Here is a 16629-nt window from a genome sequence, read left to right on the forward strand (position 1 = left end):
CTCACTGAAACCTATCAAATGTTGAAAGGTTTAGATAGAGTGGACTCGGAGAGGATATTTCCTTTAGTGGGGGAGTCTAGGAAGAAAGGGCACAGCCTCAGAAGGATGTCCCTTTAAAACATGAGGAGGAACTGCTTTAGACAGAGGGTGTGGAATCTGTGGAATTCATTGCCACAGACCGCTGTGGAGGCAAGATCACTAGGTATATTTAAAGTGAAGGTTGATAATTTCTTGATTAGCAAGGGCATCAAAGGCTACGAGAAGATATGTGAATGGGGTTCAGAGGGCCATGATGGAATGATGGAACAGACTCAATAGGCCGAATGTCTTAACTCTGCTCTTATGACCTTAACAATGGAAGCAGAGAAAGGGGAGGTGAATAAAGAAAACATGTTGGAACTTGAAAAGCAGCAAAGTATTGGGAATCTGAGAAATAGCCAACTGGTTAAGTAACATGCTCTAGAACAGGGGTCCCTTCATGCCATGGGTCCCTACCATGAACTGACAGGTCCATGGACCGCAGGTTGGGAATCCTTGCTCTAGAGAGTATCGAAAAGTATTAATGTTTCAGACCAATTACTCCTAATTAGCAGAGCAGCTTGTAACAGCATTGTGAGCACTGAATGCAGGGGGAAATGGACCTTTTATCTTGCATCTGTGCCCCTTTGTTTTAGACTCCCTAACCCTAGGGGAAAAAAAGACGATGATTGTTTACCTTATCCATACCCCTCATGATTTTATAGACATCTTTGAGGTGACTATAATCATCTGAACAGGTCCACAACAATCCAAATGCTTATTTTGAAATTTTGAATAAATTTTGAAAGTCACGCAATGTTTGTTGGGGGGGAATTCTTTCTGCCTCTAAAAGAGTACGCAATAATGAAAAGAGAGACACAAGTGACTAGATACTCTGATCTATACAATAGGTAAACTGCTGGAGCAACTCAGCAGGTTCAGCAGCATCTGTGGAAGTCCTGAAGAAGGGTCTCGGCCAGAACATCGACTATTTGTTCATTTCCATGGATGCTGCCTGACCTGCTGAGTTCTTCCAGCATTTTGTGCGTATTACTTTGGATTTCCAGCATCTGCAGAATTTCTTGTGTTTAGGGTATCTATGGAAGTAAACAGGCAGCTGTGGGTCAAACCTTGCATCAGAAAAAGTTCATTGGATTTCTTACTGGAATTTATAAATGTTACAATAGAATTAAATAAGGCAGTCTTGTTTCTGCGGTAGCATTCATACATCACAAACAGAAGATGAAAATTTTAATCACACATCAAGAATTTAAGAACATTTTCTAACATGGTCAGTGAAATACTGAGACAAGGCTCATCATGAACTACTTACCCTTCTTAAGTCCAAGTAGTCTTTCAAATTATTGCTCTACTTATCTCATTTCTGTAGTCTGCCATGATCAATCATCCATCTGTCTCTATCTCTCAACTTCTCATTTGCCCAACCTGATCCAATCTGCCCATCATCCTTTACCCCCACCCCCAACCAATCTGCCAATACGTCTGTCACACCACTTTCCCAACCACCAAAATACTGGCCATCTCACCTCTACAATTAGGCCCGTAGCAGGGTTTTGAGCTGGTGCCTATTCCTCCCACCTTTACCACATGCTCAGATGGTGCTCAACCCACTGGGTACATCCAGCAGATTATTTGTTGCTTCATATTCCAGCATTCTACTGTCCCTTGTGTCCCTTTCAAATTATTGATATGCTTGGAATTAGAATTGTTCTTGGAGATCTTAGAAATTTTGTACCATACACTGTGTTCCCGCTATTTCCCAGATGGTAAGATCTTGCAAACTGTCAACTGATTGCCAAACTGGCATCTTTCAGCTGAGGCATTAAATCAAGACAATGGCTACCCTTTTAACTGGTGTAAAGAAATCTGTACCACATGGTACAGTGCAGCGACGGGAGCGTACTCTGATTTATTGCTGGAACTGGCATTCAATTGCTCTAGAGAAGCTGGTAGTGGTGAACCTTTTGTAAAGGACTCCCATAGAAACAAGGAGCAGGGAATTCTATATCTAGTTATGATCAGTAATATCCAGTTCTTTAAACAATATTCATCCCGCAATCAATTTCACGAAAACAGAGACCATGTTATTCATTAAAACGTTGCTTATGAAATCTTGCTTTATGCAAAATAGGTGTAACATTTAAAAAACTCTATTGGTTCCGAGATGATAAAGCTAACCTTGGCTCAGAAAAAATGTTTATCAGACTGAAAATATATAAAAGGGAAATGTGAAATTTAAAAAAAACTGATTTGCAAAGCCCAGAGGAGGGCCCCACTGTTTATATACTAATACTTCAGATTGAAAATTCAAAAAAGATAATAATACTCATGGCAAGTGAAAAACTTAAAAGTTACAAGGCAGAAATAAATGTTGTTGTTAAATACTGCTCAAAGACAGACATGAAACAAATATGACACACCTGCTTTCCGGTGAAGCCCTGGCATATGACCTTTGTTGTCTTGTCTATGTAGAGGTTTTGTCTTGAGCTGGTGTAGCAGTGTCTCACTCCACTTCGTTCCACTGCAATTGACAAAAAGTGAAAGTTAACTTTACACTATTTAGTACATATTGACTGTCTAAGAGGTCACTAGGAAAGCGACAATGTATGTATGATATGATTGTGATGCTTTTTGTCACAAAATATGTATACCTGATTATTTCTTAAGAACGTTAGAAGTGGGAGCAGGATGTAGCCAGATGACATTTATGCCTGACCACAATTCAATAAGGTTGTTGCCAATCCTCTCAGCTCTAATCTCCTGCCTAACCTCCAAATCACTGGAGTCCCATGAGCAAAAATCTATCTCAGTCTTGAATGTAATTACATAGAACACAGAACACTACCTCACAGTTCAGGCCCTTTGGTCCACAATGTTGTGCCAACCTTTCAACCTATTCCAAGATCAATCTAACTCTTCCTTCCTGCATAGTCCTCCATTATTTTTTATCATCCATGTACCTATCTAAGAGTTTCTTAAATGCCCCTAATGTACCTGCCACCACCACCAGCCCTGGCAGGGCATTCTATGCACTCACCACACTCCATGTAAAAGAAAACATTACCCCTGACATCCACCCCAGACTTTCCTCCAAACAACTTAAAATTAGCCACCGTGCATCTACGATCTCTGAGGTACTCCATAAATTCATAATCCTGAGTACCAGCTAGTGCTGCTGCCTCATTGCTCCAGATTCAATGCTAAACAATGGTGCTGTTCATGTGGAGTTTGCAAGTTCTCCTGGTTATCACATGGATTTCCTCTAAAGGTTGCTCGGTTTCCTCCCACATCACATAAAGACACGTGGGTGAACAGATTAATTACCTCCTGTGTACTACCACTTGTGCAGGTGGGTGTGAAGAGAATCAGGGCAAGTTGATGAGCACATGAGCAAGATGTTACAGGGAGATAAGTAGGGAATGTAACAGACCAGCATAAACAGGGTGGGTTGAATGGCCTTTATATTCTAAGGAAAGATGCAAACATGAATATGAAGCTATTCTCACCTCACACATAAAAAACTAATCCTTTGCCCTGATATTATGCTCTGCCTATACCCTGAAATCAGATGAGTTAACTATTCAATCTCCACTCTAGCTATCCCTTCCAGGATTCTCCAGGTTTCAATTAGTTCACCAATATTTAATTTACAGTGAACTATGAACATTCTATTCATCAATGAGCAGCAAATTTCTCCTCAGAGGACAATTCCCTCATCACAAGACTGAAGTCTTGAGAATCTAAGGATTGACAGAATCTAAACAAAACTAATGGCTCCGTCTGTCTAAGTAGACAATGGACGCACCTAGTTCCGGGGCCTAGACCGAGGCGATGAATATGGAGATCCTGGGCTGCCCAGACATCAAGATCCCCTTCTCGGCCTTGCGGATATGGTCCAAAGGAACGCGAAGCAGTACATTTGGCATCAGCTTGGCTGCAGGAGCTGCCGGGAGGTGACATGATAGGTCATCCAACCACCTTAAGGGCTCCACTCCAGATCTGTGTAGGGCTTACTCCTTAGCCTTCTCTTCTCCCGAAGGTACCCACAAGGCAGTGGGATCCGTAACCCTGGATAGGGGCCCATAACGGGTACTGTGCTGAGCCCGGGACTTGTGTAAGGCAGGGTCGTCACGCCCTGTAGTAGTGACATATGGAGCCACTACCCACTACCATTGACAGAATCAGTGGTCCAGAAATTTGCTGTTAACCTTGTAACTTAACCACTAGGCTACTGTGGTTTCAAAGTTCGCAGTTCAAAGTAATTTTTATTATGAAACTACATACATGTCACCATGTACAACCCTCAGATTCATTTTCTTGTGGGCAGACTCAATAAATCTATAGGATAGTAACCATAACAAAATCAATAAAAGACAACCCAACTAGGATGCTCAATGAGAGTGCAGAAGACAACAAACTCTGCAAATGCAAACATAAATAAATAGCAATATCAAAACCATGAGATGAAGAGTCCTTGAAAATGAGTTCACTGGTTGTGGAAACATTTCAACGACGGGACATGTGAAGTTGAATGAAGTGATTCCCTTTTGTTCAAGAGCCTGATGCTGAGGGGTAATAATTGTTCCTAAACCTGGTAGTGTGAGTCCTGAGGCTCCTGTATCTTCTTCCTGATGGCAGCAACGAGAAGAGAGCATGACCTGGGTGGTGGGGATCTCTGATGATGAATGCTGATTTCCTACAATAGTGTTTCATGTAGATGTGCTCAATGATTGGGAGGACTTTACCTGTGATAGATTGGGCTGAATCCACTACTTTCTGTAGAGTTTCTAGAATAGTAGGATCTCCTCAGTGATGCATGGCTTCTCCTCAGTCTTCCTACCAAAATGCATCTCCTCACATTTCTCCACATTAACTTTAATAACCGTGCCTCTGTTTGCCCAGTCTACTAACCTGTTGTACGAAACTGTAATCTTTTACTATCCTCTGCAGTTCACAAGTTTTGTATTAATCATAAATTTACAAATTATATCTTGCACCCCCAAGTCTGGATCATTAATGCAGACCAGAAGTCAAGTCAAGTCACTTTTTAGTGTCATTTCAACCATAACTGCTGGTACAGTACACAGTAAAAACGAGACAATATTTTTCAGGACCATAGTGCAACATGAACAATACAAAAACTACACTGAACTACGTAAAACAACACGAAAACTACACTACACTACAGACCTACCCTGGACTGCATAAAGTGCACAAAACAGTGCAGGCATTACAATAAATAAACAAGACAATAGGCACAATAGAGGGCAGTAGGTTGGTGTCAGTCCAGGCTCTGGGTATTGAGGAGTCTGATGGCTTGGGGGAAGAAACTGTTACATAGTCTGGTTATGAGAGCCTGAATACTTCGGTGCCTTTTGCCAGATGGCAGGAGGGAGAAGAGTTTATATGAGGGGTGCGTGGGGTCCTTCATAATGTTGTTTGCTTTACAAATGCAGCGTGTGGTGTAAATGACTGTAATGGCGGGAAGAGAGACCCCAATGATCTTGTCAGCTGACCTCATTATCCCCTGCAGGGTCTTGCGATCCAAGATGGTGCAATTTCCAAACCAGGCAGTGATGCAGCTGCTCAGGATGCTCTCAATACAACCTCTGTAGAATGTGGTGAGGATGGGGGGTGGGAGATGGACTTTTCTCAGCCTTTGCAGAAAGTAGAGACGCTGCTGGGCTTTTTTTGCTATGGAGCTGGTGTTGAGGGACCAGGTGAGATTCTCTGCCAGGTGAACACCAAGAAATTTGGTGCTCTTAACGATCTCTATGGAGGAGTCGTCCATGTTCAGCAGAGAGAGGTCGTTGCGTGTCCTCCTGAAGTCAACAACCATCTCTTTTGTTTTGTTTACATTCAGAGACAGGTTGTTGACTCTGCACCAGTCCGTTAGCTGCTGCACCTCCTCTCTGTATGCTGACGCATCGTTCTTGCTGATGAGACCCATCACGGTCGTGTCATCGGTGAACTTGATGATGTGGTTCGAGCTGTGTGTTGCAGCACAGTCGTGGGTCAGCAGAGTGAACAGCAGTGGACTGAGAACACAGCCCTGGGGGGCCCCCATGCTCAGTGTGATGGTGTTGGAGATACTGCTTCCAATCCGGACTGACTGAGGTCTCCCAGTCAGGAAGACTAGGATCCAGTTGCAGAGGGAGGTGTTCACGCCTAGTTGGCTCAGCTTTCCAATCAGTTTCTGAGGGGTGATTGTGTTGAATGCTGAACTGAAGTCTATGAACAGCATTCGAATGTACGTGTCTTTTTTGTCCAGGTGGGTTAGGGTCAGGTGGAGGGTGATGGCAATGGCGTCGTCTGCTGAACGGTTGGGACGGTACACGAACTGCAGGGGGTCCAGTGAGGGGGCAGCAGGGTCTTGATGTTCCTCATGATGAGCCTCCCAAAACACTTCATGATGATGGATGTGAGTGCACCGGGATGGTAATCATTGAGGCAGGGCACTGAAAACTTCTTCGGCACGGGGACAATGGTGGTGGCCTTGAAGCACGTAGGAATGACGGCACTGCTCAGGGAGATGTTGAAGATGTCAGTGAGAATCTCAGCTAGCTGGTCTACACATCCTCTAAGCACTCTGCCAGGAATATTGTCTGGTCCAGCAGTCTTTTCATAGGTTGACCCTGCACAGGGTTCTCCTCACATCGGCCATGGTAAGACACAGCACCTGGTTGTTTGGAGGAGAGGTGGTCTTCCTCATCACAATGTCATTTTCCACCTCAAAACAAGCGTAGAAGTTATTCAAAGCATCTGGGAGGGAGGCATCACCTGCACAGTCAGATGATGTTGTCTTGTAGTTGGTGATGTCCTGAATGCCCTTCCACATGCGCTGCGTGTCACCGCTGTTCTGGATGTGGCTGTGGATTCGCTGGGCGTGTGCAGGCTTTGCCTCTCTGATGGCCCGGGACAGTTTGACCCTCGCTGTTGTTAGGGCTGCCTTGTCGCCTGCTCTGAAGGCATTGTCACGGGTCCTCAGCAGCGCACGCACCTCTGCGGTCATCCGTGGCTTCTGGTTAGCGCGTGTAGTGATGGTCTTGGCCACAGTGATGTCATCGATGCACTTGCTGATGTAGCTAGTCAATGATGCTGTGTACTCCTGAGTTGGTAGAGTCACCATCGGTTGCGGCCTCCCTGAACATGTGCCAGTCAGTGTGCTCAAAGCAGTCTTGAAGAGCAGAGATGGCTCCTGCTGGCCAGGTTTTCACCTGCTTCTGAACTGGTCTGGAGCGCCTGACGAGCGGTCTGTATGCTGGGATTAGCATAACAGAGATGTGATCTGAGTAACCGAGGTGGAGACAGGGCTCTGCCCGGTACGCATGCGGAATGTTTGTGTAAACAAGGTCCAACGCGTTCTCCCCTCTCGTTGCAAAGTCCACTTAAGGTTTGTGTGGTTAAGATCTCCGGAAACAATAAACAGTCCACCAGGGTGTGCGTTCTGCAGTTCGCTAATAGCCCCATACAGTTCACAGAGCGCCTCCTTAGCATTAGCACTGGGGGGAATGTAGACACTGACTATAGGGACAGTGGTGAATTCCCGTGGTAAATAAAATCGTCTGCATCTAACAGTCACAAACTCCACTAGCGATGAGCAGTATCTTGAAACCAGCACAGAGTTCTTGCACCATTATGTATTGATGTAAACACACAAGCCACCACCGCGAGTCTTACCAGAAAGAGCTGCATCTCTGTCCGCTCGAAACAAGACGAGCCCGTCCAGCTGGATGGCGGTGTCTGGGATTCCATCAGTGAGCCACGTTTCTGTGAAAGCATACGCACAGCAGACTCTGTACTCCCACCGAGTATTTCGTTGGAGTCGGATGTAGTCCAATTTATTGACCAGGAAGCGGACACTGGAGAACAGAATGGACGGGACAGCCAGCTGGCTAGGGTTTGCTTTTTGCCTGGCACGGACTCCTGCCAGCTTGCCTCGCTTCCACTACCTCGCACACTGCTTACAGCGTCTCCACCTCCAGCTACCGGCATCAGGCGACTCCAAGGACTGTAGGCCCGATCCTCTCAGCAAGCCAAGGTCGCGTAATTTAACCAGCAGATCTTCATGAAGGTTTGTTTTTGGGCAATCTCTGTATTGTAGAAGTATCTGGCGATGGTAGACAGTCACCTTGTTATCCATGACCCTAATCAAAAACTATGCCTTAAAATTAAAGTAACACCAGATCCGAAGGGCTGCTGCTGCCGTGCCGCGCCACCTGCTGGATAAAGAGTACCTTCCCCAACACTGATCTTTAGGGAATGCTACTATTTACTTTCCTCCATTGCGAAAAACAACCATTTGTCATTTATCCATGCTATCATTGACTTAGCTATGCCCCATCCTCCTGCTTTGCTGATAAATTTATCCTGTGGCACCTTATCAGAAACCTCTGAAGATCAAAACACACAATGACTATCTTATTCTCGTCAACTCTGATACGGCAACAAAAACTACTGTGAAAGTATTATCTCCAGAAACCAGACACAGTCCAGCTTTTTTTTTAACACAAGTAGAATAAACCAAAAAAAAATACAAACTTTTAATGCAACACCTAGAAATTATCCAAACAGAAAATCTCATGTAGGAGCAGGCAGAGATTTCCATTATTAATGCGATATGAAAACCTAAGCACAAGTAAAGTGAAATATGCAAAGAACCATACCTTTGATGGTACTTCATGATAAGCTCTGCATGAGAAATGAAGTAGACGTACCAGTGCGTTTGAAACACCAAAATGATTCGGTTGCTTGTAAAGGCAAACTCTTCTGAATACCATATGCAATAGGGTGGGGGGAAGGGGGCGGGTAAAGAAGCTGTTCCCAACTTTCTGACAAAAATCACCATGTCAATACTAGCAAAGGTCGAAAAAAAAGTCGTGAAGGTCAACAATAGGTTCCCAGTTCTCTGATTATGGATGCATCAAATTAAGAAGGTGCCTACATTTGGGCAGTGACATCCAATACAACACAACAGAAAAAGGCCAAGCATAGAGAAACAGGGAATAAAAATTTTAAAAAAGGAAAAGATTTGCCTCATTTGTCAAATGTACATCGAAAACACACTATAAAATGCATTATTTCTGTCAAATCAAATCATCGAGCATTGTGCTGGGCAGAACACATATGTCAATATGGTTCTGGTGCTAACCTAGCATGCCCAGAGCTCACTACCCCTAACTGTATGTCTTTGGAAGGTGGGAGGAATACGGAGCACCCAGAGGAAACCCAAGTACCATGAAGAAACCCATGTGGTCATGAGGAGAATATACAAACTCCTTACACATAAAACCTTGAACTTACAGCTGGCACTGTCAAAGTGAGCGTTACGCTAACTGCTATGCTACTGTGTCTTCATAAGACCATGAGATATAGGAGCAGAATAGGCTATTCGGCCCATCGAGTCTGCTCTGTCATTCCATTATAACTGATTAATATCCCTCTCAATCTGATTCCCCTGCCTTCTTGGTGTAACCTTTGATGCCCTTATCAATCAAGAACCAGTCAAGCTCTACTTTAAATATACCCAATAACTTGGCTTCCACGAATGACTGTGGCAGTGAATTCCACAGATTCACCACCATCTGGATAAAGGAGGAAATTCCTCCTCATTGCTATTTTAAATGGGCATCCTTCTATTCCAAGGCTATCCCCCTGGTTCCAGACAAGCCCACTATAGGAAATATCCTCTCCACATCTACTCGATCTAGTTACCTAATTCACATTTTATTAAATCTTAAAAGAGAATCTACATGATCAATATAGATTCAACAAGAGATGTTGGACAGGCCTAATTTATGGTATTTTATGCAGCTTAGGTCACCTACCTACTGGAAAGTTATAAATAAGGTTGAAAGAGTACAGGGGAAATTTACAAGAATGTTACCAGGTCTGGAGGACATGAGTTACAGTGCCTATAAAAAGTATTCACCCCCCCCCCGCCCCTTGAAGTTTTCCTGTTTTGTTGTTTTATAACAGGGGTCCCCAACCTTTTTTGCACCGCGGACCGGTGTAATATTGACGACATTCTTGCGGAACGGCCGACCAGGGGGTGGGGGGGTGTTCAAGTAGGGTTAAACTCACCTCAATATGTCCTTTACAGTTAGGGTTGCCAACTTTCTCACTCCTAAATAAGGGACATAAGTAGCAGTCAAATCCTGACGAAGAGTCCTGGCCCAAAATGTCAACTATACCTCTTCCTTTTGATGTTGCCTGGCCTGCTGCGTTCACCAGCATTTTTTGTGTGTGTTGACGGGACACTTGTGTTTACCCAGAGAAGGACTACCATGACCATGAAATGTGTTTTTTTTTCCCCACAAATCGGTTTTGGCTTAATCTTCCCGACTACACTGTACATACATTATTCCTACTTTATATAGGCTGTGTATTTATCATATCATTCCTGCTTTTACTATATGCTAGTGCTATTTTAGGTTTTATGTGTTATTTGGTAGGATCTGGTAGGTTATTTTTTGGGTCTGGGAACGCTCAAAAATTTTTCCCACATAAATTACTGGTAATTGCTTCTTTGCTTTACGCCATTTCATAGGAACGCTCTACAGAAGCGGGGGAAATACGGGACAGGGTGGTCCCGTATGGGACAAATCAATTTAGCCCGATATTCGGGATGTCCCGGCAAATACGGGACAGTTGGCAACCCTATGTTCAAGTTCAACAGTGCGTGACAGGGAATGAGGAAACGTGCAACTGACTCATATCATTTCCTCGCGGCCCTGTAGCACATGCTTTGCAGCCCAGTGGTTGGGGACTGCTGTTTTACAACATTGAATTACAGTGGATTTAATTTGGCTTTTTACTGATCAACAGAAAAGATTCTTTTATGTCAAAATGAAAACAAATTTCTACAAATTGGTCTAATGTTATAACAATTATTAAACACAAAATAATTGATTGCATAATTATTCACCCCCTTCAAGTCAGTAGTTAGTAGATGCACCTTCGGCAGCCTGTGTGGATGGGTCTCCATCAGCTTTGCACATCTGGACACTGCAATTTTTCCCCATTCTTCTTTACAAAACCGCTCAAGCTCTGTCAGATTGCATGGGTATCATGAGTGAACAGCTCTTTTCAAGTCCAGCCACAAATTCTCAATTGGATTGAGGTCTGGACTCTGACTTGGACATTAATTTTGTTGTTTTTAAGTCATTCCTGTGTAATTTTGGTTTTATACTTGGGCTCGTTGAGTTACTGGAAAAAAAATCTTCTCCCAAGTCACAGTTCTCTTGCAGACTGCATCAGGTTTTCCTCCAGGATTTCCCTGCACTTTTTCTGCATTCATTTTACCCTCTACCTTCACAAGCCTTCCAAGGCCTGCTGCAGTGAAGCATCCCCCAGCATGATGCAGCCACCGCCATGCTTCACAGTAGGGATGGTGTGTTTTTAATTATGTGTGGAGTTTGGCTTACGCTAAACATAGCGTTTAGCCTGATGGCCAAAAAGCTCAATTTTGGATTCAACAGACCACAGAAACTTCTTCCAGCTGACTTGAGTCTCCCACGTTTTCTGGCAAACTTTAGCTGAGATTTCATGCAAGTTGTTTTCAACAGTGGCTTTCTCTTTGCTACTCTCCCATAAAGCTGTGACTGGTGAAGCACCCGGGCAACAGTTGTTGTATACGTAGTCTCTCCCATCTTAGCCACTGAAGTTTGCAACTCCTCCAGAGTTGTCATAGGTCTCTTGGTGGCCTCCCTCACTAGTCCCCTTCTTGCACGGTCACTCAGTTTTTGAAAATTACTTGCTCTAGGCAGACTTATAGCTCTGCCATATTCTTTTCATTTCTTGATGATTGACTTAACTGTACTCCAAGGGATATTTACTGCCTAGGGAATTTTCTTGTATCTATCTCCTGACTTGTGCTTTTCAATAACCTTTTCGTGAAGTTGCTTGGAGTGTTCTTTTGGCTTCATGGTGTAGTTTTTGCCAGGGATACTGACTCACCAGCAGTTGGACCTTCCAGATACAGGTGTATTTTTACTACAATCAATTGAAACACCTTGATTGCACATGGTGATCTCCATTTAACTAATTATGTGACTTCTAAAACCAATTGGCAACACCAGTGATAATTTGGTGTGTCACTGAAGGAGTGAATACTTATGCAATCAATTATTTTTTGTTTTATGTTTGTAATTAATTTGGATCACTTTGTCGAGATCTGTTTTCACTTTGACACGAAAGAGACTTTCTGTTGATCAGTGTCAAAAAGTCAAATTAACTCCATTATAATTCAACGTTGTAAAACAATAAAACATGTAAACTTCCAATGGGGGTGAATACTTTTTATAGGCATTGTATAAGGAAAGATTGAATAGGTTTGGACTTTATTCCCTGGAACGTAGAAGATTGAGGGGAGATTTGATAGAAGTATACAAAATTATGAGGGGTATAGATAGGGTAAATGCAAATAGGTTTTTTCTACTGAGGTTGGGTGGAACTACAACCAGAGGTCAAGGGGTTAAGAGTGAAAGGAGAAAAGTTTAAGGGGAACATGAAGGGAAACTTCTTCACTCAGAAGGTCATGAGGGTGTGGAAGGAGCTACCAGTGTAAGTGGTGCATGTGAGCTCAATTTCAATGTAGAAAACATAGAACATAGAAGACCTACAGCACAATACAGGCCCTTCGGCCCACAAAGTTGTGCCGAACATGTCCTTACCTTAGAAATTACTAGGCTTACCCACAGCCCTCTATTTTTCTAAACTCCATGTACCTATCCAAAAGTCTCTTAAAAGAGACTAAGATAAAATGTCTAAGATAAGTTTGGATAGAGACATGAATGTGGGGGGAGGGTATAAAGGGCTATAGACTGGGTGCAGGTCAATGGTACTGGGCAGTTTAAATGGTTTGGCATGAACTAGATGGGCTGAAGGGTCTGTTTCTCTACTGTACTTTTCTATGACTCTAAGAGGGAGTTTTTTTTTTCTTACTTCTGACCACAAGGAATGTCTCAAAGCTCTCCAAGAAAAGGAGCTGTTGGATCCTGTCAGGTGGGACCCCAAGCAGACTGTCAAAGTCATCACCAGAACAGGTAATCAAACAAGCACCAAGACCATTTTACTGCTTGTTCCTTTTCCATTATGTTGTGCAAGGGGAGGGTGTTGATGTTGTTAGTTTTATTGTGTGGGGAGTGGTTGTTGTTAGGGAGTTGATGTTCCTGCTCTGTTTTGTGCGGGGGGGGGGAGGTTCAGGGACAATGATCACGATGATGTTCTTTTTTACGCAGAAGTGGTGGGTTTGATGTTTCTCTCCGAAAGATTTTCATGTTCTTTCTTTGTTTTGTGTCTATCTGGAGAAGACAAATTTCAGAGTTGTAGATGGATACATGCTTTGATAATAAATGAATCTCTGAACCTTGCTAAATTGGTGGTGAGAAAGGCACTCTCTGGCAGATTCTCGTTACATAGCTGGAGCACTGCAGCGACCACACATTGTCTAAATGCAGCCATTTACTGTGATCGCATGAAACATGCATTGGACCCCTTGCGCTGGTTTAGTGAGCCTTTCCCAGCACAGAACCATTTCTGTGCCTGCGTACCCAGAGCTTTTCCCCCTCCTCGATTTCTTTTTCTCTCGGCTACAAATATCATGTACCTCTCCTGCCTGTAATGAGCAGACAGTTTCGTTACTGACATCTGCAGTTTCTTTCTCAGGCAGTACCAAATGTGGGCATGTGTACTCCAGGCATGAGCTGACCATGTTTAAAAACAAGTCCATAATTATTTTTTAGACTTAATCACTGTGCAACCTGTCACATTGTTCAGACCTAAGCAGAAAATATATTATTATTTGCAGACAACCTTTTGTGCGCAGTTCAAATTCCTTTGTGCGCAAGTAGCAAAAGATGTGTGTGCGCGCGCGCAGACCTTAGAAGGAACGTTGCATGTAGTGATACAGCACATTAGGATTCTATGGTCTATATTTCTTGAGTTTAGCTAATCCTAAACTCGAGATTCGGCTGATACTGGAAATCCAGTGAAATACACGCAAAATACAGGAGGAACTCAGCAGGTCAGGCAGCATTTATGGAAAGGAATAAATGTGTTTTAGGCCAAGACCCTTCATCAGTGCTGGAAAGGATTGGGGAAGAAACCAGACTAAGGTGGTGGGGGTGGGGAAGGAGTACAAGCTAGAAGGTGATAGGTGAAGCCAGGTGTGGGGGAAGGTAGGTGGGTGGGGGAGGTAAGGATGAAGTGAGAAACTGGGAGGTGTTAGGTCAAAACGCCAAAGGACTTTTCCTAAAGTAACGTGCTTGTTAATCCTATTCCATTTGTCCAGTATTCCTGTTAACTAACACACATCAAAGTTGCTGGTGAACACAGCAGGCCAGGCAGCATCTCTAGGAAGAGGTACAGTCGACGTTTCAGGCTGAGACCCTTTGTCAGGACTAACTGAAGGAAGAGCTAGTAAGAGATTTGAAAGTGGGAGGGGGAGGGGGAGATCCAAAATGATAGGAGAAGGCAGGAGGGGGAGGGATAGAGCCAAGAGCTGGACAGGTGATTGGCAAAGGGAATATGAGAGGATCATGGGACAGGAGGCCCAGGGAGAAGGAAAAGGGGGGGGGGACCCAGAGGTTGGGCAAGGGGTATAGTCAGAGGGACAGAGGGAGAAAAAGGACAGAGAGAGAAAGAATGTGTGTATATAAATAAATAACGGATGGGGTACGAGGGGGAGGTGGGGCATTAGCGGAAGTTAGAGAAGTCAACGTTCATGCCATCAGGTTGGAGGCTACCCAGACGGAATATAAGGTGTTGTTCTTCCAACCTGAGTGTGGCTTCATCTTTACAGTACAGGAGGCTGTGGATAGACATATCAGAATGGGAATGGGATGTGGAATTAAAGTGTGTGGCCACTGGGAGATCCTGCTTTCTCTGGCGGACAAAGCGTAGGTGTTCAGCAAAACGATCTCCCAGTTTGCGTTTCAGCAAAACGATCTCCCAGTCTGCATTTCCTCCCTCTGACTATACCCCTTGCCTATCCTCCAGGTTTTCCCCCCCCTCCCCCTTTTCCTTCTCCCTGGGCCTCCTGTCCCATGATCCTCTCATATCCCTTTTGCCAATCACCTGTCCAGCTCTTGGCTCCATCCCTCCCCCTCCTGTCTTCTCCTATCATTTTGGATCTCCTCCTCCCCCTCCCACTTTCAAATCTCTCACTAGCTCTTCCTTCAGTTAGTCCTGACGAAGGGTCTTGGCCCGAAACGTCGACTGTACCTCTTCCTAGAGATGCTGCCTGGCCTGCTGTGTTCACCAGCAACTTTGATGTGTGTTGCTTGAATTTCCAGCATCTGCAGAATTCCTCATCTTGCTATTAACTACGCCTTTTGCTCCCCTGTAGAATGTGGTTAATATCTGCCATTATTAAACCCAATTTATCAGTTTGATAACCAGTTTAAATCCTTCTGAAAAGGATTAACTGTCTTCAGGCATCTCCCAATTTCATTGCTGCAAATTTGACATGGCAACAATATTAGTTAGAGCACAAAGGTCAGTTATGTAAAGTAGAACAAGAAACTGTCTATCTTGAACCTACAAGATGGCGCCAATGACCAACCGCGACAACCTTCAGACAGCTCACAAAACTATTAGATGCTCTTCTTCTTCTGAACTGCCATCAATTGCAGCCTGTAATTTCTATTTTAAGGTCGTATTTTTGAGGCAACCAAACAATTTATTGCTTTTGCGATCTCCTGGGGGATTTGATGAGGATGAGAGGGGCAATCATCAATTTTTAATGGTGGATTGTGAACCCATGATAGGCTCCATTGCTCTGGCCGATTAAGGCATTGACCAAGCTTGACGTCAACGAGGACAGGATTGGATAACAAGCAGGTGTCAGCACTATCTGCCTGTGTTGATCCGTCTCCCTCTCGCTGCCACCGCCAGAAGGTAAAGGATTCTTGGGTCCCGTGCTGCAAGGTTCAAATCCTAATTCTCAAGGTTCAATTCTCGGCAGCTCGTGGCCGTGGACTCACTTCTGGGGATACCGTGGTTTCATGCTTAATATATGCACTCTGCGGCTGTGGCTCACTTCGGGGACTCTGTACATTATGTTCCATGTGATCTTGGTTGCTCTTTTTCGCTTTTTGCGTGATTTGTTCCCCCCCCCCCACAAACACATACACTGGGTGTTCGATGTTCTTTGTTTGTGGCTGCCTGCAGGAAGATGAATCTTAGGTAATTCATTTAGAAATACAATGCGGAACTAGCCATTCCAGCACCACCAGCTACACCACACAGTAATCCACCTACATAATCATAGCCTCATCACAGGACAATTTACTATGACTAATTAACCTGTTAATCAGTACGTCTCTGGACTGTGGGAAGAAACCCAGAGTTTATGGGGAGAACATACAGGTGGCGCTAGAATTGAACTCCGAACTTTGGAGCACCTTGAGCTGTAATAGCGTTGTGCTAACCACCACACTATCACGGCACCCCTTAGATAATTATTGGAGGCATAGATAGGATAGAGTTTTCTCCTCCAGGACACAAGTGGCAAATACTAGAGGGCATCAGTTTAATGTTGAAGAGGGAAGATTGAGGGAGATTTATTGGGTAAGTTCTTTCTCTTGG

General features: G+C 44.0%; 1 protein-coding gene across 2 annotated transcripts in view; it reads right to left on the bottom strand.

Annotated features, from left to right (window-relative positions):
- The window catches only part of suclg1 (succinate-CoA ligase GDP/ADP-forming subunit alph), a 99517-nt gene that overhangs the window by 66481 nt on the left and 16407 nt on the right, over positions 1–16629 (bottom strand). For both annotated transcript variants that reach the window (XM_063047113.1, XM_063047112.1), the window contains exon 2: positions 2460–2560. In XM_063047113.1, the coding sequence (XP_062903183.1) occupies positions 2460–2560 (101 nt within the window). The remainder of the gene's footprint in view (positions 1–2459; positions 2561–16629) is intronic.

The sequence above is a fragment of the Mobula hypostoma genome, chromosome 4, assembly GCF_963921235.1.
Source record: "Mobula hypostoma chromosome 4, sMobHyp1.1, whole genome shotgun sequence".
Taxonomy (NCBI): domain Eukaryota; kingdom Metazoa; phylum Chordata; class Chondrichthyes; order Myliobatiformes; family Myliobatidae; genus Mobula; species Mobula hypostoma.